At 40.1% G+C, this 24,398-nt stretch overlaps 1 protein-coding gene across 4 annotated transcripts in view; it reads right to left on the reverse strand.

Moving 5' to 3' along the window:
- Positions 1-24,398, reverse strand: part of MRTFA (myocardin related transcription factor A) — a 202,012-nt gene that overhangs the window by 104,932 nt on the left and 72,682 nt on the right. For all 4 annotated transcript variants that reach the window (XM_075182796.1, XM_075182797.1, XM_075182794.1 and 1 more), the window contains one exon: positions 17,416-17,471. In XM_075182796.1, coding sequence (XP_075038897.1) covers positions 17,416-17,471 — 56 coding nt within the window. The remainder of the gene's footprint in view (positions 1-17,415; positions 17,472-24,398) is intronic.

Consider the following 24,398-nt stretch of genomic DNA (forward strand, 5'->3'; position numbering starts at 1 on the left):
GTTTTTCCACGTTTCCCTGTAAAAAGGGACTAATAGGGCCACAGCATGTCAGCTAACTGCTCTAGCTGAGAGACAGAGAGCTCTTCACTGCAGTGGGCATCTTCTAGGGAACCCTCCTCTTTGGTAACAGCTGCTAAATCCAACAAGGGGTCAGATTCCTGATCGCTCTCAAGCAGGCTTCACACAGCTAATACACAAGCTTCCCTTATCTCAGGACAGGAGGTCTGTAAAAGGACAGGGTTAGATTGTAACACAACACAATTTAACATATTGTCATCAGACACCTCTATCATTGCAGGATCTGGAGATAGGGGGGTTAGAGAGACTGATTCAGGGTCATTGTTACCTTCTGGCATCCCCCTTCCCTCATGGGCTAAGTCTGAGGACAAGGCCTGCACTGCTTGCTGGCATGTGAACACTAACACTTCAGACAGTTTACACACTTCAGGTCTACGAAGACCTACATTTTTCCTCTCACATCCTCGCTTAAACATTCCATGTACAATGGAACCTACATTTTCCCTGTCACATCCTGGTGCCAGGGTACAAACGGGGGTACTCTCAGCAGATTCTAACACAGTTGCAGGATCAATGTCACCTGTCCCTACCTCATGAGAAGAGGTCAGTGGAAAAACAGGTTTAGATTCTACCACCGTACCATGTGTGACATTCACACATTGCACATCTCACTATTATTAGGGGTTTCCAAATCATCAGCAATTAAATCTATCTTCTCATAAATCCACATAATTGTTAGAGTCAACATTGGCACCTATCTGCTTCTCTCCCCCACATATCTCTATCACATTACAAGAGGCAAAATGATCACAGAGCATTCCAAGTTCTTCACACAGAGTGACTTTTTTTCTCTCGGTACAAAAGGCCATTTTCCCAACAACCTCTGAGCTTGTTAGCGTGGCACACAGCATGAAATCGCTTATTCAAATCACTGCCTGAATCTGCAGCTTCTACAATAAGGGAGAGGGGTGGAGGGGGATTAGCTTCTACTGAATTTCCCTCCACACTCACAGTGGTTAATGCACAGATCCTCTGTGCTGCGCTCTGGGTCATTACTGCTAATACATTTTCAGTTTGAGTCACCTTCAGAATTGGGCACATGTAAATCGATCTGACTACCTAAAACATTAGCAGACATGGTATCACATTTAGGCACAATTCAGGCAGATTATTTAGTACCCCAACGTCTTGTATTCCTCTGTAGAAAAAAAGAAAAGAAGGACACCAGACTGTATAGATTAACGATGTGTATTGAGCCAGAAACTCATATTTAAAATAATATATTAGGTGTATTATGCATCATGTGTTCATAGAAGGTGCAACCATTATACATAAAAAGCATGTGTCAAAAAACAAAGAGAAAAGTATGCATATAAGAAGGTGCACGTATCTGGAATTACCTTTTAATGAAGTTATTCAAACTATTGAATAGATGTAAAAAAATGTTAAAAAGAAAACACACTAGGAACTGAATATTATATTATAATAGTACCCCTTAATTATTATTATTAACATTCAGATATATTCACTAAATTCTTGTCTTCAATAGTTGCATTTAATAACCTAAGTCTCAATATAATCGTTGATGCATATAATAAAAAATTAATAGTTCAGCTCAAATGCCAACTAGTGAAGAAGTGAATAAATCTAATACTGCACAGTAAATAAATAGAATATTATGAAAATGTGTAATGATATGTAGTAGCTCATAATTAGTTTCACGAATATGTTCACTGAATTTCAGCCTTGTGTACCTCTCACATCCAAATGTGTTATTAAATTAATGAAACATAGGCACACTGTTGAACAGTGTAACTGTTATGATAGAACTTGGAGATGCCGCTGACTGGTATTGACTCTACTAGGCAGGAAGCCGTGGAGTCTAACGTGCCCCCGGTATTCACTAGGGACCCCCGCAAGGAGGTATGGGCTTGGCTGCGTGGAGCACGCAGGTCGCGGTCCTTCAAGCTAGTTAACAGTGCAGTGGGAGTTTGCAGGAGTAGTCGTACGGTCCGGGTCGTAGCCAAACGGTAGCGCAGTACACAAGGGTGATCCAGAAGAATGGTCGAGAGGATAGCCAAGGGTCAGAGTCTAATACACGAAGAAGCCAAATCGTATAACAGAGAATGGTCAGGAACAAGCCGGAGGTCAAACACCAAAGGAAACTAGAATATGGGAACAGGATACAACACTGGAGAAAGGTGAAACCAATACGCTGGCACTGGATAAGGAAAAGGAGGGGCTATTTATAGTAGGGCACTAGCCCTGATTGGAGCTGTGGAGGTCAGGTGCTTCCTGACCACCGATATAACGGAGAAAAAGCGCCCCGTTGCCTTGCAATGGGACACGCGCACTGCGCATGTGCGAACCAGGACATAAATCCCATTGCTAGGCAACGGGACGGGATCCGGTGGCCGAGTCAGGTGTCCGCTCCCGACACCTAGCATGGTGCAAGATCGGCGCCTGACAGTAACAGACTTATCTCTGTTATCGGACAATGAATGATTGATGCCTGTAGGATACAGAGTTCATGAAGTGACCATGATAGTAAGAAGTATAGATATATGATGTTGAAGTATTCGTACCGCTCTTGGATTAACTTAAATGATATAAAGGAATGAATTCATAAGTGTGAAATTTGAAAAATGAACTCCGTATAGGGTACACTAAGATAGCTGTAATGCTAGCTATGTGGAATATTTGCATAAGTAGTTCATAATTAGTTCCACAAATATGTTCACTAAATTTCAGGCTCCTGTACCTGTCACATCCAAATGTGTGATTAAATATATGGAACAGACGCACACTGTTGCACGGTGTAACAGGCTTATCTCTATTATTGGACAGTGAATGATTGATGCCTGTGGGATACAGAGTTCAGAGTGAATGTGATAGAAAGTGTAAATATACAGTGTTGATGTTTTAGTACAGGTCTTGGGTTAGTTTGAATGATATAGAAGGAGGAATGAAATTGTAAGTGTAAAACTTGAAAAATCAACTCCGTATTTGGTACTCGAAGATAGCTGTAATACTAGCTAGGCAGAATAATTGCATTGATACATGCTTACAATTCTAAACACTTTCAGAGGGATAGTGTGTCTCTCTTAAATTGGCTATTGCTTGGTGAGTAGAAACAATGTTAACAGCAAATTTTGTTGGAAGTAGTTAATCAAGTGACAGTTGTATTTATTCGTATTAGATAATTCTTAAGCTTAACTGAATCAATTTAATAGTTATGCATCTAGCTTAATCTAGTTATTTAAGCCCCATAATGAAAGGCACTTATTAAAAAAAAAAATGATTGATAATACCCAAGTTAGCATTAATAGCAAGTTCCCCTAGAGTGTTTATAACAGTATATTGAAATACATTGACTGTATAGCTTTACGATCGGAGACGCATTTACTGGTAATGTTCACTCATTCCTGAGCTGTTATATGTGATTGTTCATTTCACTCAGTATACTTATTAAATTCCCCATGAATGAGATTATCTTTTACTGAATTTACCTGTGCTTAGGATGATATGGAGACGGTACTGATCACTTGCACATCAGACGAGTGCAGGCAGAGCTGATCACTTAATTCATGAGCTGTATTCTGTGAATACATAGCTTCTTTCAAATTCAGCTTCTAAATGAACATTTTAAAGTTCAAATATTCTATTGTGGCAAGTGCTGATTATATAGTATAGTATGTATGTATCTATCGGGGTAACAGTTCCCAGTGCGAAACTCCAATGCATCAGGCGGTGAGTGGGGTCTCAAATCCCTTCCAGCCAATCATTTGCCATGTTGATAATTAGGATCAGGTAAGTATGATTCAGAAATTATAACAAAGATCATCAGTGTCAGAAGACAGGTATATGTCCCAAATCAGATGCATTCAAGTACAATCTGATAATTTGTATGGTCTAAAAAAGGGGGAAACTAAGTTTAAACTAAGGCTGCTATATTTGTGAATAAACTATGTAACATTAATATTTATTAAATTGTATTATTACATGCTTATTATTTGGTTTCCTCGGATCCCCAAGCAATCTAGCTCATCTTGACATTTGGTAAGTATCCCTTTAGTTTTACTCTATCAGGTTTGTCATCTTATTTGTGTGTGTAATAGTCAGTATAATATGTATCTTTAATGCTCATGTTGTGATGTTCCATGGTTTTTATTAAGGTATAATATCTGAAATATTTATTAACAATATTGCTGTAAATTACAAGTTCATCATATTATATAAAGAAAAGGGTAATAAAAACAGAAAAGGGGATAAAGAAATGGATGGATAAAATGGCTAAACATATATAAGAAAAATTAGTAAAAGATCTAACCAGAAAAAGAAAGAAACTTCTTCATGTTTTGTCCCAATATATATTCAGTCTGTTATCCAAATCAGTAATAAATTTACACATGAGTGTCAGTGGTTTTAGGTGTAACATTTAGGAGTTTGTTTAATAATAAATAATGTTGTGATATTCAAAAATCCACTTAATTGTGTATATCATTAAAGTTAATTGTGTGAATATTAAAAGTAGAGTGATAAGTAGAAAAAGTACTTATAATAACTAGTGACTAATAATTATGAATATATGTGAGATTCTTATGATAAATACTTAAGTGATAGTAAAAAAATGTAAAAATAAATTGAATGATAAATTCAGGTTAATAAAAAGTGCTAATAAGAAAAATAACCATCAAAATCTATGTGCATAATAATGAAAAAATGTGATACTAGAAATATGTTGAGACTATCTAAAATTATAGTGAGCAAGTAAGTATGGGTGTGAAAACAAACAATTAAAAAAAAACACTGGTGGATATGTAATAATGGTATTAAAGGTGAAAAAACTGTTATATAGATAGTGATTGGATAAACATTAGTAAGGATTTATAGAAAAAGGAATTAAATTTAAATAGTCAATTACAAAAAGGGTGAAAAATTATTATTGTCATCAAGGCCATTTGGAGTGAAAGAATTCATCATGAAAATCATTCTGGATTCTTCTTTAACAGTTCCTTTTTCATATCTCCTCCTCTAATACCCATCTCTATTTTTTCGAGTCCAAAACCTTGCAAATATTTAGGATTGCCACAGTGCTCTTTTAGAAAGTGTTTAGCAACTGTGGTAAGTACCTTGAATTTTCTGTGATCATTTTCAGCATTACGGATATTACCTGCATGTTCAAGGATTCTCTAAGAGGCCTATTTGTCATGCCAACTATGTTTTACGACAAGGACAAATAAGGCAGTATATTACTCCACAGAAAAGAACATCCTTTATTAACTGTAATACTCATGATTCTCCATATCGGTCTTTAAATGATTTCATTGGTTTAATGTAATTACAAGCCTTACATCTATCACAGTGGTAGCATCCTATTGTTGTTTCGTAGTTAGTTTGCTTAAAAGAAAAGTGACTTTTAACCAATTTATCACCTAGATTACGTGATCATCTCCAAATTATTGGGATCCTTTTATCAATAATCTCTGATAAATCTGGGTCAAATTTCAGAATATGTTTATATTTCTGTAGAATATGATCTACTTGTTTCCATTGTGTATTAAAGGTGCCTATAAATCTTATCTCTTGTTTCTTTTTACCATTACAATGTTTGTTCGGGTATAGAAGAAGTTCTCTATTTGTGTATTTGGCTGATTAATAAGACTTATCAATTAGATTCTTACTATAACCTCTTTTGATTAATCTATCAGTTCATGGGCTCTCGTTTCGTAAGCTTCTTTAGTAGAAAAATTACGTCTTGTTCTCAGAAAATCCCACTTGGGGACACCCTTAATGGTAAGTGGGAACTACTAGCATGTAGTATACTATTTGTCACAGGTTTTTTTATGATGCATATCTGTATATAGTTGTCGATTGGGTGATATGGAAATAGTCAAATCTAAGAAGGTCACTTTTGTAGAGTCAATTTCAAATGATAATTTGAGATTTAAGTCATTTGCATTCAGAATGTCAAGAAACTCTTCAAGCAGACCTCTTTCACCATTCCAAATAATGAAGAGCTCATCAATATACCTGAGCCAGATTGAAATATTATTAGTGTAGTTTTCATTCCTTGGTGGAAAAAAAAATTCACGCTCCCACCACCCAAGGTATAAATTCGCGTATGTTGGTGCGCAGGTTGTCCCCATAGCCGTCCCACTTATCTGTAGGTAGTATTTTTCCTCAAACGTGAAGTAATATTTGGTAAGGACAAATTCTAGCAGTCGTATTAGGAAATTGTTACGTTGAACATTGGTACCCATGTCCAATAAATATTGTACTAATTCCACACCTATATTGTGGTTGATACTGGTGTATAAGGACTCAATGTCACAAGTACATAGCCATGAGTTTGTTACGGTGCTGGTAGTTACAGGTCTAATAGTCAGAGCGGGCCTGTACATGACCTGATGTGGAGTCTAACTTGGTTCAGAATAAGGAGGCAAGACACAATCTAGTTCTTCAATACTTCAATGATTGATAAATATATATACACACATATATATATATATATCTATATATCTATCTATCTTTATATCTATATCTATATATATATATGCAGATGATGATATGCAGATGTCAATTAGCCACGGCATAGCGTGACAAGGAAAAACACAATAACAGTCCTGTTATATGCACATGGACAGACTTGCAGCAGGCTGTGAATCAGTAGAGGCACAATAGAGAGAAAACAAAGTCTTTGTAATATGCACAAGATGATACTTGCAGCAAGGGAGTCCCAGGAGAAGTGCTCCAGCACTAGGTAGAGAAATGAAACTCATACACAGGAAAGACACAGGGTCAGGATACACAGGAGTCCAAGGAATCAGGCTAGCAACAAGTTGCACTGACAGTGAGCAGATGTCAGTGCGGAGTTTAAATAGAGCAGGTTAGAGTGACCCGCCCTGAGGGTGAGTCATGTAATGCACAGAAAAACAGAGCAGATAGGGAAAGTAACAAAACCTGGTCAGGATTGTTACAGTACCCCCCTCCCTAGGGGTGGATTCCGGACACCTACGATATTTTTTTAGGGAATCTTTTCCGAAACTGTTTGAGTAAACGAGGAGCATGAATGTCTGAAGCTTTAACCGAGGAACGTTCCTCAGGCATAGCCTTTCCAATCAACCAGGAATTGCAGTGATCCTCTGGATCTACGAGAGTCCAATAGTTGTTTAATCTCATATTCAGTTTGATCTTGAGAAGTAGCCGGAGGTGGAGAAGCTATGACGCTTGAAAATTGATTTTGTACCACTGGTTTTAACAGAGAGACATGAAACACATTGGGAATCCGTAGTGAGGATGGAAGTTCCAATCTGAAAGCTGCTGGATTAATTATCTCGGAGATTCGGTAGGGACCGATAAACTTGGGTGCTAGTTTCATACTAGGAACTTTTAAACGGATATTTTTTGTGGATAACCAGACCTTATCCCCTGGAAGAAGTAGAGGTGCAGGACACCTTTTCTTATCGAAATTTTTTTTGGCCCGTGCAGCAGAATTCTCCAGATTACTTTTGGTTTGAGTCCAAATGAGAGAAAACTTGCGTAGCAGGGAATCTACTGTAGGAACTGAGGAGATAGGAGTTTGAGAACAGGTAGGTGGTCTGGGATGACATCCATATGTAACACCCCCCTAGTGGTGTTCTAGTAAAACCCTTTACCTCAGTGAATACAGGAGGGGTCACCTAGAGGGTAAGCTAGAAGTTTATAAAAAGTTACATAAACTGGTTACCATGGTAATAACCCAGCCCAGCCTGTGAGACTGAGTGAGAGGAAGGAGGGGCTGCGATTAAGGGGGGATAGGAATAGAGAGGGAGAGAGACAGAGACTGGGAGAGAGAGAAGACAGAGGAGAGGAGAGATGGTAGCTGGGGACCTGGGGTGGAAGCTCCCAGGCTCCCCCAGCATTGCCTGGCTGTCTAAGCGTGGTGACTGAGCCAGGGCAAGGAATGTGTGGCCTGGATGAGGGGGAGAACTCCATGCCACTATAGAGAACCCATAATAGAGGGGGACACTTCGCATGGAAGAGGCCCTGGAGTGAGGGCTGCTACAAGAGGCATGGTAGCTGTAGTGTCAGATCCTGAGGCTGAGAGTACACAGAGTGACGTGTCAGAGCACAGGAGACATCATCCCCACAGAGGAGGGATGAGCTGCAGTTGAGAGGTACACAGAGCGTGTCAGAGCTGCATGGAGGAGAGGCTGCCTGCCTGCCTATTAGCATCCATGTGAGTGCCCCTGCAGAAAGGGTGATCTGCAGTGAATATGGAGTGCAAGAGACATGTAAATTATGTTATTTAACATCTGGATAACATTAAGAACTGTGCAAGAGGAGTGATAATATATTTGCAACCATGTTTGTATTGCTCATTAGGAACTGTGCTAGAGAGAGTAAGGAGATGTATATATTTTTCTTTATTGCTGCAACCATTATGATTATCGTGCTGGAGGAAGAGGAGTGTAAAGAAAGATTTGAGTTTGTTATAGAGATGGTCTGGCGCCCAAATTATTGTGACTTCTATTACACTGCACCAAAGTGACATCCCCTGTGTCCCACTAACTACAAAGAAACACCTGCATGTGCAGGGACCCCCTGATCATTTACACCCATGCCAATCAGCTAGCCAGGGCTTGAGAAGGAGGTGCACTGTGTACCCTTTGCACCTCATACTACACACAGTGACAGGGGGTTACACATACATGACAAAAAAGGGTGAATTACCAACAGCTTCATTGAAATGATTGTTATGGGCGAACTCAGCCCATGGGAGGAGTTCCAGCCAATCCACTTGGTGAGAAGATATACATTCGTAGGAATTTTCCAAGCTCTTGGTTAGTCCGTTCGGTCAGGCCATTAGACTGAGGATGGTATGCCGAGGAAAAATCCAATTTAATGCCTAACTGCAAACAAAAGGATCTCCAGAACCTTGAAACAAACTGTGAACCACGGTCTGACACGATGTGAAATGGACAGCCGTGGAGGCGAAATATTTCTTTGATGAAAAGTTCTGCCAACAATGCGGAAGGGAGTCTTTTGAGAGAAATGAACTGCTCTCGAAAAAATGGTCTGTTACCACCCAGATAACTGTATGAGCTTTGGAGGGAGGCAGATCGGTAATAAAGTCCATAGATACTTGAGACCAGGTTACTTCAGGAACAGGTAGAGGAATAAGAGGACCGAAGGGTCTATGCCGTGGAATCTTATGTTGTGCACATTTAGAGCAGGCAGAAACAAATGATTTTACATCTTTCAGAAGGGATGGCCACCAATAGTACCGGGTCAGAAGTTCTCCAGTCTTCTTGACTCCCGCATGACCTGAGAAGCGAGATAAATGGGCCCAGCGTAACAACTTGAGATGTAGATGTGGGGATATGAAGGTCCTGCCTGGAGGGCAAGTAGATTTATGCACAGGAGTAAGAGCCAAGACACAACTAGGGTCAAAGATGGGATGAATGTCCTCGGGAGAATCCTGGTTGATCCCGGACGCAAGGCAAGTCTAATATCAAATCTTGAAAAGAACAAGGACCATCTGGCTTGACGCAGATTCATACATCGAGCCGAACGGAGATAAATTAGGTTCTTATGGTCAGTATATATCTTAATAGGAAACAAGGCCCCTTCCAACAGATGTCGCCATTCAGACAGGGATAATTTAATAGCCAATAATTCTTGATATCCTATATCATAATTCTTCTCTGCTGGGAGGAATTTGCGAGAGAAAAACCCACATGGATGTAGTTTACTAGAAGTGTCACGTTGAGACAACTGCACCAGTGCCCACAGAAGATGCATCTACCTCCAAGAAGAAGGGACGTTGGCAATCCGGTTGCTGAAGAATAGGAGTAGAAGAGAAGGCTGACTTTACATGCTCAAAGGATGAGATGGCCTCGGGGTACCAAAGCTTGGGGTTAGCTGATTTCTTGGTAAGAGCAGTAATGGGGGCAATGATGGTAGAATACTCCTTGATGAATTGTCTGTTGTAATTGGTGAAGCCGAGGAAGCGTTGGATAGCTTTCAAACCGGTGGGCAAAGGCCAATCCACAATTGCTCTTAGTTTAGCTGGGTCCATTTGAAGGGCTGTGCCCGAGAGGATGAAGCCTAAGAAAGGAATCTGAGGTTGCTCGAAAAGGCACTTTTCAAGTTTACAGAAGAGGTTGTGTTCTCTCAGACGAGTCAGGACTAGACCTACATGCTCCCTATAAGAAGGGAGGTCTCGAGAAAATATCAGAATATCGTCCAGGTAGATGATGACGAATTGATTGGAAAATATCATTCATGAGGGTTTGGAATACAGCTGGAGCATTACAAAGCCCAAAGGGCATTACAAGATATTTAAAGTGCCCATCGTGTGTGTTAAAGGCTGTTTTCCATTTGTCACCTGCTTTAATACGAACGAGATTGTAGGCCCCTCGTAAATCTAATTTGGTGAACACAGTAGCGCCTTTAATGCGGTTGAACAGCTCAGAGATGAGGGGTAACGGATACCTATTCTTGACGGTAATAGCATTAAGTCCTCGAAAGTCAATGCATGGCCAGATGCCGCCATCCTTCTTTTTATCGAAAAAGAATCCAGCTCCAGCTGGAGAGGTGGACTTCCGGATAAAACCTTTTTGCAGGTTTTCTTGACTATATGTAGACATTGCCTGGATCTCAGGAAGAGAAAGGGGATATACACGACCACAAGGTTTGTCAGGGAGAAGCCGATTCCACAATCCCAAATGCGATGAGGGGGGAGCTTGGTTGCCTCCTTTTCACAGAAGACGTCTGCATACTGTTGGTATTGAGGAGGTAAATATGGTAATGACAATGCAGTGGTTAGATGAAGAGGTACTACTTTCTTCAGACAGTGAGACTGACACTGTGATCCCCAAGACAAAAGCAGTATGCCAGTCCAGAGTTGGGGAGTGGAGACGTAACCATGGCAGACCTAACACAAGGGAATTGATGGTCTTTGGAAGAACTAGGAAGGATATTTTTTCCTGATGCAGGATCTGAAGGGTGAGGGGAACAGTCCAGAACTGAATGAAGCCTCCTGGAATATTACTGCCATTGATGGCTGTGAGGCGTACAGGACGTTCCAGTGGTGTAGTAAGACTATGATATTTCTCAACCACAGTGGCGGCAATAAAATTACCGGCTGCACCAGAATCCAGAAAGGCATCCAGCGGAATAGAGAGATTCCCAAAAAACAGAAAAACAGACAATAAGAGGTTCTCTTTGTGATGAGAACTGTTGAGGGAAAAATCAAACAGACCTAACGGGGTTCCCACTTGCTCGGTTTGGTCTGAGCGTTTCCCCGGATGCGTAGGACAACTACTGATGCGATGGGTCTTCCCTCCACAATATGGGCACAGATTATTTATAAATCTTCTCTCTCTTGGAGAGAGGCGGGACCAACCCACTTGTATGGGTTCTTTTGGGGGCTTAGACGCCCCTAAGTTCTGGAAAACAGGGCGATGATTAGGACACCGAATCTGTTCCTTTTCTTGAACCCTCTCCTTGAATCGAAGATCCATTTTGACACACAACAAAGATCAGATCATCCAAGGAAGATTGGAGGTCACGGGAAGCCAACACATCTTTTATTTGATCAGATAAACCTTGCCAGAACGTGGCCACCAGCACTTCGCCATTCCAGCGCAGCTCGGAGGCTATTGTCCTAAATAAGGTAGCATATTGCCCCACAGAATGAGAGCCTTGGCGTAAACGAAGAATTCCTGTAGCTGCACTGGAAAGCCGACCAGGTTCATCAAAATTTTTTGTTGAAGGTTGTCAGAAATTCTGTATAATTTTGCAGCAAGGGGTCATTCTTCTCCCATAGGGGTGAGGCCCAGGCCAGGGTTCGACCAGAAAGAAGGGACAGAATGTTGGCAATTTTTGCCCTATCCGTAGAAAAGTCTCTGGGCAATAATTTGAAGTGAATTGCGCACCGATTCATGAATCCTCTACATGACTTGGGGTTCCCATCGTACATAGGAGGATTAGGAATTTGTGGGTACACGGTAGTTGTGTTAGCAGAAGACTAAGCAGATGTCTTAGATTTATGGGAGGATGCCAGAGTATCCTGAAAAGAATCCAGACGAGAGGATACATCCTGTAAGAACTGCATGAGGCGATCTTGATTGGTCTCTTGTTTTTCCACTCTCCCTATTAGGTGTTGAAATAGGTCCTTAGGAGAGGGATCATCCATGATGTTCATTTTCCGTTGCCGAGTCTAACTTGGTTCAGAATAAGGAGGCAAGACACGATGTAGTTCTCAATACTTCAATGATTGATAAAAACATATATATATATATATATGCAGATGATGATATGCAGATGGTCAATTAGCCACGGCGAAGCGTGACAAGGATAAACACAATAACAGTCTTGTTATATGAAAATGCACAGACTTGCAGCAGGCTGTGAATCAGTAGAGGGACAATAGAGAGAAAACAAAGTCTTTGTAATATGCACAAGATGATACTTGCAGCAGGGAGTCCCAGAAGAAGTGCTCCAGCACTAGGTAGAGAAATGAAACTCATACACAGGAAAGACACAGGGTCAGGATACACAGGAGTCCAAGGAATCAGGCTAGCAACAAGTTGCACTGACAGTGAGCAGATGTCATTGCGGAGTTCAAATAGAGCAGGTTAGAGTGACCCGGCCTGAGGGTGAGTCATGTGATGCACAGAAAAACAGAGCAGACAGGGAAAGTAACAAAACCTGGTCAGGATTTTTACAGAGTTGTCTCCTAATTCGATGTTTTGTTCAGTACATCCAGAGTATCATGGGTGTATGATGGCAAGATGGTGACATAACTTCTCAGATGTTGATTTATATATATGCTCGCTTTTTCAGTAAGGCTACCAATGCCTGACACTATAGGTCTTCCCGGTGGATTATGTTCATTCTTGTGTATCTTAGGCAAAATACATAGTGCAGGAATTCTGGGTTTTTCAATCCAGAGAAAATCTAAATCCGCTTTAGTGATAATTCCTTGAGTATAAAATTCCTGATTTCCAAAATAAAGATTGATATAATATCAATCTTTATTTTGGAAGTCTGTGAGACGAATACATTTCACTATAGGGATCTATAAGTTGAAATGTTCAGTGTGGTTATCTGCTTAGTGATTAGTGCAGTGCCAGCATAAGACAGGCATAAGTATCAGAGGGACTGCGCCTTGAGTTTTGGAATTCCTGCCAGTAAGCCTCAGGAGTTATGTTGAAATGAAGTAACAAAGCTTTCTTAATTGCGACATAATCGCTGTCCAGTTAATGGGGAAGATCTGCAAGCGCTTCCAAAACTTTCCCTCTCAGTCCAGGGGTTGAATAGTTGGCCCATTCACTGGGGTTCAGCGCAAATTATTGGCAAGTCCTTTCCAATCCCCTCAGGAACATTCAGGAACGTATCAAAGAGGCCGTCTTTTTCCAACACAGGGAATTGGTCATGCCAGGGTTTTTTTCTACCCTGACCTTGATCCGCCGACTGGCTGTTTAGCCTGGCTAGTTCCAGCTGGTGTTCGCTTTCGGCTTGACACTCTGCAGCAGCAGCCTTCCTGTCACAGCGTTCTGCAACCTCTTTGAGTTGCTCGATCAGACGCAGTGAGGTTCCAGGATCAGCATCCTTCAGCTGTTTGAGAGCAGTATGAAAGTAACTGTCCACGGTAGACTCCGCACTTGTTTCAACAGAGGTATTTGTGGCAATATCCAGTGCTGCCTGCTCTCCTGAAGCAGAGAGGTTTTCTTCACTGCCTCCTCTGACACTTAGCTTCCGATCAGCCTCCAGAAGCCCTTGAATCAGTTGCTCTTGGTTGCTGCCGGGGACGACAACAAGTCCACACAAAGCCAAAAGCTTGTCCTTTTTCATATGTTTATAGTCAGGGGCCATCCTTAACCTCACACTTCCACCAAATAAAAAAAGAAACTAAGAAAGGGGGGGAACAGAATCTGAACAGCTGGTCTTGACTTGGCAATGAATACACCTTTTCTGCCACCACGAAGGATATGTTATGGTGTCCTTACGTTCACCCGAAACACTTATTAATGTTTCATACTTAAATCATATACACATGTAGCATGAGCCTCCCTGTGCTTCATAAAATCACAAAGAATCACGGAGAACACACTAGATTAAATTTATTTAATCTGAAAAATGGTTCCAAGGCTTAGTTACAAAAATATGAATAACATACAATATGTTGCACAAATAAGTTTCAGAAAATAAAATAGGAAATAAAATCACTACTTACTAGTTAAAACCTGGTGTGTGAGGGAACACAATTGAGAAATATGTGACATTTCAGTCTTGATAGAGCCCCTCATGAAAATGCACACGTTATTGTCTAAGGCAGAAAATTTTAAACCTTTCTCCGCATAGCTCTCACCACCCACCTTTGGAGTTTAGCTGTAAATAAAAACAGATTGATCTCCCAGATGTCACAGGGCTTTCAAAGTGAGCAAGGGATGTCCTGAGCTCTGAAATGTTCACAGGACCTGAATTCTCACCTCTGCTCGTTCGGCTTGGCTGGTCAGGTACACATCCTCTGCATACCAAAAAACCTCCTCAGAGTTGCTTATCTATCTCTAATAATTTGAAAAGACTAATGACACTTGCATAGGTTCAAACTCATGTCAATTAGCAAAGCACATGTTGAGATTACAATACAAGGTCACATAAAATATTTACATGGTCATACATGAATTCAACAGAAAATAACAACCAGTTATTAGATATACTACATAACTGTCACACTACCTAATTAATAACCAATATAAACAAAGAGAACAGACAGTGGATTATTGGTTAAACAAATAAAAATGTTGGCCTTGAAACACACACAAAATGCAGTAGCATCAGCTTCTAAATCTTTTCAGCCATGTGCTTAATTGTTCCCCCCACAAAAAAAACATCTTTATGACCAACAAAAAGAAAATCTCTTGAGATGCAAGAAAATGAAATAGGACGATTACATAAAAATTTGATTTACATACATTGGGCATCAAGACCAACCAAAATCATACAACAATACATTTGGGAGTTTCCATGGGGAAAAAAATAATTAAAGAAGAATCTGTAGGGTATTCACAGGGTAAAAAACAAGTTGGGAACCAAGGACATAGAATATTCTGCATAAAGGACTAGATTACAAATTGCTTGGAGACTCAGAACAGCAGGTGCCATGAAAAGAGCCTGTAATAAACTAAAATTGTTTATCCAAGTTTTACAAGGTTTCTTGATGCACAAAGAGAAATAGTGTTTCTCCCTTAATATTTGTTTATCATTCAGAAAGACAGTATTGAAACTAAACTCGAAAAGCCAACTGTGTGTGAAGGTAAAATAATTGAACCGAACCAATAATATTAAGCAATCCATATATTTCGGGCACAGAAAAAAAAAAGAGGCCTTTACGAACATTAAAAACCCACCTTTTCCTAAAAGCCTTCCAGTCTCATGCCTAAACTCCCACTGGTCGGCTTCCTCTCTTTCTCATCCCTTCTTCCCTTCTCCCCCTTCCTCGACTCCGTCTCCATCTCATCCATGTGCCTGTCTGTCTTCCCCTCCCTTTAGAATGTACGCTCCTTTGAGCAGGGCTCTCCTACCTTCTGTCTCCATCACTTTTAACTGCGCTCTCCAGCTACTCAGTTCACCTCCAACCCTCTGCCCTCTGTCTCCTCTCCGCTCCCCTCAGTGACTCTTTACCTGTCATCTGTGCCCACCCTCTTGGGCCATAGTTACCTGCCTGTACTCACTTTTCCACTCCCTCTCTTTCTTGCTGTGACTGAGCCCCCAGAGTTATAGTGCTTGCTGTTACTTGTACTGTGCTGTTTCACCTTGTACTGTGCCATTGTTTGTCCTTGTACGGCGCTAAGGATACTTTGTGGCGCCCTATAAATAAAAATTAATAATAATAATAATAATAATAATAGCCACATTCCGTTCATAGACTCGCACAATAATCTAACCAGCATGCTACACATGCCATTTCTGTGACAGGAGATGTGCATGTTTAATGAGGTGTATTTAGTGTAGCAATATTGGCACCTGCACAACATTATCCTGAAGATCCACTAAGGCTAGAAAGTATTAATTCCATTAAGCATGAATTTAAGTCAACGATAAATGGAATTTCCCTACAGTTTCAAATGCATCTGGCAAAGCAATCTTGAAATGCGTAGGATTTTGTGCCCTACTGGAGTGCTTACAGTGTCATCATTATTACGTTCTGACAGGAGAAAAGACCTTCAACTGGAAGCTCTCTGTACTCCAACCTCAGAGCCAAAGCCTGTCCAAAGAAGTGCTAAAGAGGAACTGGGAGGAAGTTTGAAAGTGGAGAACTACTGTTTTACATTTTATTTTAGTAACCCAATGTTTAGTTCAGCTTTGTTTAAAAGGTTAGTTGAAAATGGTTAAATGCTTGATGTCCATTTAATCATCTACATTTTTCTTTTAATGCTTTTGAATATATCTAGTGTTTTTGAATTGTACATGGAGATGCCAATTTTGTCATATTTGCTATATCATTTTTACCTTATGCTATTGTAATCAAAAAGCAGTTGGTTTTTTTAATTACAGAATTAGCATTGCATCATTTGTTTTATTTTTCCAGTATAGTAGTTCATGTTTAATGTAGACCAAAAAATTATTTTCCTTGGATGATTTTACAAATATAAAACCTGGTGCGGATGGAATAGTCGTTCTACTTCATGCTTTATAAATAGAAAAGTTACAAAATACTGTATTTACATAAACTTATTGAGCCCGAGTCATTAAAGAGAGCAAAGCAAACAAAAAGGAGTTGGTTTGCTCCTGGCCAAACCATGTTACAATGCAAAGGGTAAAAATTAGTTTATTATTTGGCACATTGCTTTTTCATGTAGCACACAAATACTTAATAGATATATTTTTACACTGAAATTTAAAAAGTTGATCTAGGACATTCTCTATCCCAATTGTAAATCTGTCCCCACATTTTAAATGCACCTCCCATCCAATGCAACATGATTTTACCCAGGTGCACAGTTACTCCTTTTTATGCTTTACTCTCCTTAATGACTCATTAGGTTTATGTTGATGAGGACAATTTGTTATGCCTTTCTCAAGTTCATGGTAGTGGGTACTGTTGAGTTAGAATTCAAGTGCACAATGAGCAACGAGGGCGGGAACACAGTACACCGTATATGGATAGGCAAAACTGAATAATTGCAAAGTGTGAATTGCACACAAACGTGTCTCACATGTTATTGCTAATAGTAAAATTTGAACAGCTTCAGGTTTGTTTACAGTCGACTGCCTACCTATGAACATAGATTTTACTGTACAGTACTACAAGGTTGTATTAGAACATAGATAAGAACTTGTTTTTAACAAAGAGGTAATCGTTTCCAAACCTCCATATTCTATTTACTAGCATTTCCTTACCCTTGCCCTCTCCAAGCTCCGCCTCTGTTCATGGAAAGATGCTGGACTCTTCAGTGCTAGTAAGGGAGAAAAAAAATGTCTGGAATTTAAAACATGGAAACCCAAATGGTGTTCATTCATACATATATGGTTAATGTTTAAAATATTGATGCTAAAAATGTGCGAACATTAAAAGGTTCTCTAATCCTTAAAAGAAAGTTTCATGCAGTGTCTTACTAAAAGACTAAAAGACTAAAGCAACATGTAATGGAATACAGACTTTAGTAGATTATTAAATTCAATCACAACCATGCTGTGACCTATAAGGCACATTTAAACAATGATTCTTCAAAATCAAGACAAAGAACTAGTTTAATGCAAGAACTACGTTTCATGTGAGGTGTGGGGTACCCTGCACTTTCCCTTATCGGTCTGTGGCTTCCCACGTGCCTCAATTCCCCTGCTCACATCTTGAAATTGCCCCTGTTACATGCAGCCATGTCTCCACTAACATCTTCACACAAATGGATAGATCACTGCCTCCAACAACACTCATCTCCTGCTGCTGTGAACACTCCAATAAACTCTACATGTTTTTCTATCACCACCCACTTCAAAACTGAAAACATCCCAGAAAAGCAGAAGATGAAGACTGAACACAAACACTAATTTTCAGGAATTTATGATTTGTTCTGGGGAACATGATTACTAACATCTTCCAAGCATCTCATAATGGAATTTGGTCTTATCCAAGATTCTTCAGGGCCTAATCTACGTGCTGTTTTATTTCTGTCAGTCTATCTCGTCATGACTGCTACTCTGAGAGGGAATATATCTCAACTGTTTAAATCTGCAGATTATTGTCAGAAACCTATTATCAGGGCACTTGTGCTGGTATATGTAATAGGTGTCAGTGGTAGATGTTAAACCACATGAAGCTTTTATTAACCAATTTGGTTTTATTTCAGAACTTGTTGTAACAGATGATCTATACAGTTGCTCACAGTTGATACTGACTGCAACAGACAGGCAGTATAACAAGCTTATGCACTTAATACTATTATAGTACATTATTATATGCAGATTGTAAGCTTATATGTGGGCAATGTCAGAGAACAGGTTTGTGACAGGATGGACCGCCTATGCCACCCTGTCTGTTGTTGCTGGGCTAGGCTTACTTTGCCACCGTCTCCTTTCGTTATTCCGAATACGCCCCTTCTGCCGCAGTAGGAGGGGCCTGCTACCACCACTGAGCTCCTTCTATGGCACTCAGAACCACGTTTCTTCTGGGTAACGGACGCTGCTAGTGTATCTCGTTGCTGGTGTACCTGTGCTGGTACTCCTGACCTCTCACTATAGATCAGGGTTGCTGTGGATGGATCCCCCCTGGCCTATCACACTAACCAGGGCTGCATGGGTAGCAGGCAGAGCGATAGTACTGGAAAAGCTTAGGTCCAAACCTCAGAGGAGAACGGATTAGATTTTGGGTCTAATCTGCAGATCACAGGTATACAGCAATATTGAAGATGTTTTCAAGCAGGTCTTGTAGCAAGATGTTTATTTGCTCTCACACTGGTGGAAGGTACCAGTGTGATCAGGTCAAATGAAAATCAGAAGAATACATTACATGCTCAAACAGCTTATCTTTTATACAGTTCTGACACAGGCTAATTTTAGCATCAGGATGTACTCTATTTACACAAACATGAATTTACATGCATTGGAAAGCTAGCCATATTTACACTTATATGTGAAATTCTAGAAAAGCTGTGATGTCCTGCATCTGGTTTTCAGATGCAGAGAATCCTGGAGCCAGTCTTAATTAAAAGTTCCTGCCTTCAATGTTGGACCTTCAAACATCAAAAGATCTAATTAACATGGGGCCTTTCATCAGACAGTTCGGAATACCTATTTACACAGAACAACAACAACAACCAAAAACAAGCCAGTTTCCCACATCACAATACACAAAAGGCTTTGTAAACAAAGGCTTATTGTATCAGATATATACATCAGAAATAGGCATATCCTATAGCAAGGTTACAAACAAAAGCATTTCTTTGCACCAAGATATGCAAAAGGCTTTCAAACAAAGACTTATTGTATCAGATATACATCAGAAATAAGGTATTTGCTATTGAAAGGTTACAACAGACAAACCAAATTTTCTACCCTGGTCTCAGAAATAACGATTTCCTATCTCACAATATACACACTATCAAAAATAAGTGCACATGCAATTATATAAATAAGCGCCCTGCACTATTTGCTTTAAATAAATTTATACCAAAAGTTATTTAATAGTGATCTAGTCACAAGGGGCCTTATTCATTAAGGATCTTAAATGAAGAGGTATCTTATTTCAGTCTCCTGGACAAAAACATGTTACAATGCAAGGGGTGCAAACTAGTTTTCTGTTTTGCACATAAGTTAAATACTGACTGTTTTATCTGTTACCATACATGAGCAATATTTAACTCAATGTACTACATCACTGTGGACAGATGATGGTTTTCTAACATATCATTAGCGCTATTCTGAGAATATATGCTATTTGAACTTATGTTTTGCTTGAGGTCCTCAATTATGCACGATCGATAATGTATTTGTATTATTAATTTTATTATTGTTATATTTATTTATGTGTGTCAATAAATTATTTATATGGTATATCAAGCGCCCACTATTTGTTCTATACATACCTTGTTACTTTCTATAGGTTGGATACCTATTTGTGGTGCAGCCGATGAATGAATATATAATATATATATATATATATATAATATATATATATATATATATATATATATATATATATATATATATATATATATATATATATGTCATTACTAGCGCCCAATTATCTCTATTGAAGCTACTGCGAGAGCAGTTGCTAAAGGTATACTTTGTAAGTATCCATGCACGTTGCTCATTGGTCCTCAGCTCATACCTTTGCAAAGGATTCTTGTTCTGTAGTATCTTCTGGAGAAATATATTTTGACAAAGTATAATGTTTTCTTCTTGGTCATTACTTCTATGTGCAAAAAGGGTGCATAAGAAAACTCAGAACAATGTGACTAGAGACACAACTAATTTTTATTAGTCATTACAAGCTCAGCTCAGAATATGCGCTCCAGTGAGTGTAAAAAATCAGTTGGTGTCCATTCATTCTGCTCCCAAACACTAGTTATAAATATCACTTTTCATACACCAATTAGCAAGTCCAGAGATGTCATAAAATAACCAGTTTATACAGGTCTAGCCTGAGAGCCTGAGGAAGGACAACTGACCACTTCAAGGAACAATGACCGGAGGAATCAACCAATGGCACATCGAGTTCTTGTGAGGTCATGAGCCATCGACCTAGGAATGTGAACCTCAATACTGTAACTTTTTGCATGTCACTGTCTTTTTTACAACTGTACAGTGTATAAATTGTTCATATCGGGCTTTGGAAACGAGAGCGTTCAGATAGAAGCTTGAGTTAGTGCTAAAAGGGCAAGCGTATGCATGCCAATCTTTGCTTTGTAATATTTTGCAAATAAAACCTATGTGCTTTGGAACCACAGTGATCACATGGGAGAATCTTTATTACAAACAATACATACAGATGTAACAGTTTGGGTGCTCAAGAGCGGACTCAACACTACTCTAGGACTCGCAGACCTATGTATTTTGGTTTGTCAACAAAGGGTGGAAGACACGTCAAATAAGGTAATACGGTAAGAACACATATACTTTTATTATTATTATCATCATCATCCTTTATTTATTAGGCGCCACAAGAGTTCCGCAGCGCCGTACACAGCACAAACAGTAGACTAAACAAGGTGACACATTACAAATGGTTAACAAAAAATACCAAAACTTCAGAGACTCCAGGCAGGCTAATGCAGTAAAGACGGAGCAGAAGAGCAGGTATGGAGAACAGAGGAAGGAGGGCCCTGCTTAAATGAGCTTACATCCTAAGGGAGGGTAGACAGTTCTCAGGCACACAGGGAGCAAGTTAAAGTAAGTGGGGAGAGAACAGGGGGCGGGAGGAGAGAGGGGAAGAACAGGTGGAGGAGAGGTTAGGTGGAAGGTTGGTAAGCCTTTAGGAACAGGTAAGTTTTGAGTGCCCTCTTGAAGGAGGACAGATTGGGAGAAAGACGGATGGAGCGAGGGAGGTCGTTCCAGTGAAGGGGGGCAGCACGGGAGAAGTCTTGGATTCTGGAGTGGGAAGAGGTGATCAGAGTGGAGGAGAGGCGACGGTCATTGGCCGAGCGCAGGGAGCGGGCAGGGGTGTGAATGGAGAGGAGGTTAGAGATATAGGGAGCAGTAGACAGAGAGAGCCTTGTAAGTGACGGTCAGGAGTTTGAAAAGGATTCTGTAAGGAATGGGGAGCCAGTGTAGGGCAAGGCAGAGAGGGAAGGCAGACGAGGAGCGGCGAGAAAGGAAGATGAGTCTTGAAGCCGCATTGAGTATAGAGCGGAGGTGGGCGAGATGGAAATGGGGGAGGCCGGTAAGAAGGAGGTTGCAATAATCAAGGCGGGAGATGATGAGTGCGTGGATGATAGTTTTGGTGGCATCCTGGGAGAGGAAGGCCCGGATGCGGGCAATGTTGCGTAGCTGGTAGCGACAGGCTTGGGCGAGGGATTGGATGTGAGGGGCGAAGGAGAGAGAGGAGTCGAGGATAACGCCCAGGCAGCGGAGTTGGGTGACAGAGGAGATGGTGGTATTGTTAACAGTGATAGAGAGGATGTGGTGGGCGGGGAGTCTAGGGGGAGGAAAGACAATCAGTTCAGTTTTGGAGATGTTAATTTTGAGAAAGCGCGATGACATCCAGGAGGAAATGGCAGAGAGGCAGTCAGATACACGAGAGGAGGGAGGAGAAGAGATCAGGCGAGGAGATGTAGAGTTGGATGTCGTCAGCGTAAAGGTGATACTGAAGACCGAATGAGGAGACGAGAGCCAAGAACAGAGCCCTGAGGGACGCCAACAGGGAGAGGGAAGGGGGTGGAAGAGGAGCCAGACGTGGATACTGAGAAGGAGCGGTTAGCGAGATATGAGGTGAACCAGGCAAGGACAGATTCAGAGAGGCCAAGAGAGAGAAGTGTTTGTAGCAGGAGGGGGTGGTCCACGGTGTCGAAGGCCGCAGAGAGGTCAAGGAGGATGAGCAGGGAGAAGTGACCCTTAGATTTGGCTAAAAGTAGATCATTAGTAACTTTGGCCAGGGCAGTTTCGGTGGAGTGGAGGGGGCGGTAACCGGATTGGAGAGGGCTTTTATTTTGAATCTTGAATGAATCTCGAATTCCTGCTTTGAGAGTCTATCGGAGGTGCACCTGGAGGGATGAAAATTATTTTACATAGTCCTATTTTGTGATTGCTATGCATAGCGTTTGTTTAAATAGCGCATTTTATGTTTCTATAATGCCACAGATTTAAATATACAGATATATAAGAGTCTATTGTGGTGCAATACAGTAAAGTAAATTGTGAAGCGTATCCAAGATAAAAAGTTGCCAACAATAAGAAATTTTAGATATTACAGGAAGGCACGCATAGGAGGTACAGGATATACTGGACACCCAACAAAAGCTAATGTTGTCACACATACCAGGTTTCTTATGGACTAAGGATTGACGGCTAATGTAGCTCCCAATATTATTAATAAGAATGGGGGAGGGGCTACAGACTAGTATAAGATTTAAGGGGGTCTAATAAAATAATCAAGAGCCAATTTTCCGTGTCCAATCCAGCTGTTATCCTGATGCAAATTTCTTTTTCTGCAAAACATTTTCACTATTATTGTACTTTGCTGTTTTCTTCTCTGTCCCTCTACATCCTGACTGTTAGTACCAGGTCATTCCACATAAAATCAACACAGGGTTTCAAACTGACTATTTCTGATTGTAATTAAATTTGGTATAATAAGTGCTGTTATTTGTGTCAAGAAAATCCCCAAATTGTAGCCTGATATGAGCACTGGTTTTTAAGAAGTTATATCCCTTTAAAGTTGCACTTTTTTTAAAAAAATAAATAAATTGCATTTATAGCTTACCTTATTGAGCTAGATAGTTTGGCGGAGTCTAATTTGAAACATCTTTTTATGGGTTTTCATATGATTTATAACAGCAGTATTTTTCAATTAAAACGTAAAATTTTCAATATCACATTTTTAATTTTCTCAAAAAGCCATATGTGACTGGATCACTATTAAATAACGTTAGGCAAAAAATTATTTAAAGCAAATAGCGCAGGGCACTTATTTATGTAATTGCATTTGCACTTATTTTTTGATATTGTTTATACTGTGAGATAATCGTTATTTCTGAGACCAGGGGAAGAAATTCGTCTTTTGTCTAACCTTGCTATAGGAAATGCCTATTTCTGATGTATATATCTGATACAATGAACCTGTGTTTACAAAGCCTCTTGTGTATTGTGATGTGGGAAACTAGCTTGTTTTGTGTTCTGTTGTTCTGTGTGAATATGTATTCCGAATGGTCTGATGAAAGGCCACATGTTAATTGGATCTTTTGATGTGTGAGGTTTAACTTGTAGCAGCACGTTTTAAATTAAACCCTCCTGTCTCTATTTCCTGCATCTCAAACAAAGATACAGGATATCACAGCAAGGTTTTTAAGAATTTCAAAGCGAAGTATAAATATTAGTGGCTTTGAAATGTATGTAAATCAATGTTTTGGTAAACGGGGTTACATCCAGAATCTAAAAATAGCCTATGTCAGAACTGTATAAAAGATGAGCTGTGTGAGCATGTAATGTATTATTCTTCTGATTTCATCTGACCTGATCACCCTGGTACCTTCAACTAGGGTGAGAAAATAAACCATCTTGCTTCAAAGACCTGTTTGGCAACATCTTCAATATCGCTCTATTCCTGTAATCTACAGATTGGACCCAAATCTAATCCGTTCTCCGGCTGTGTCTGAGGTTTGGACCCAAGCTTTTCCAGTACCATCGCTCTGCCTGCTACCCATGCAGCCCTGGTTAGTGTGATAGGC

This window comes from Mixophyes fleayi, chromosome 8 (assembly GCF_038048845.1).
Source record: "Mixophyes fleayi isolate aMixFle1 chromosome 8, aMixFle1.hap1, whole genome shotgun sequence".
Lineage (NCBI taxonomy): Eukaryota > Metazoa > Chordata > Amphibia > Anura > Limnodynastidae > Mixophyes > Mixophyes fleayi.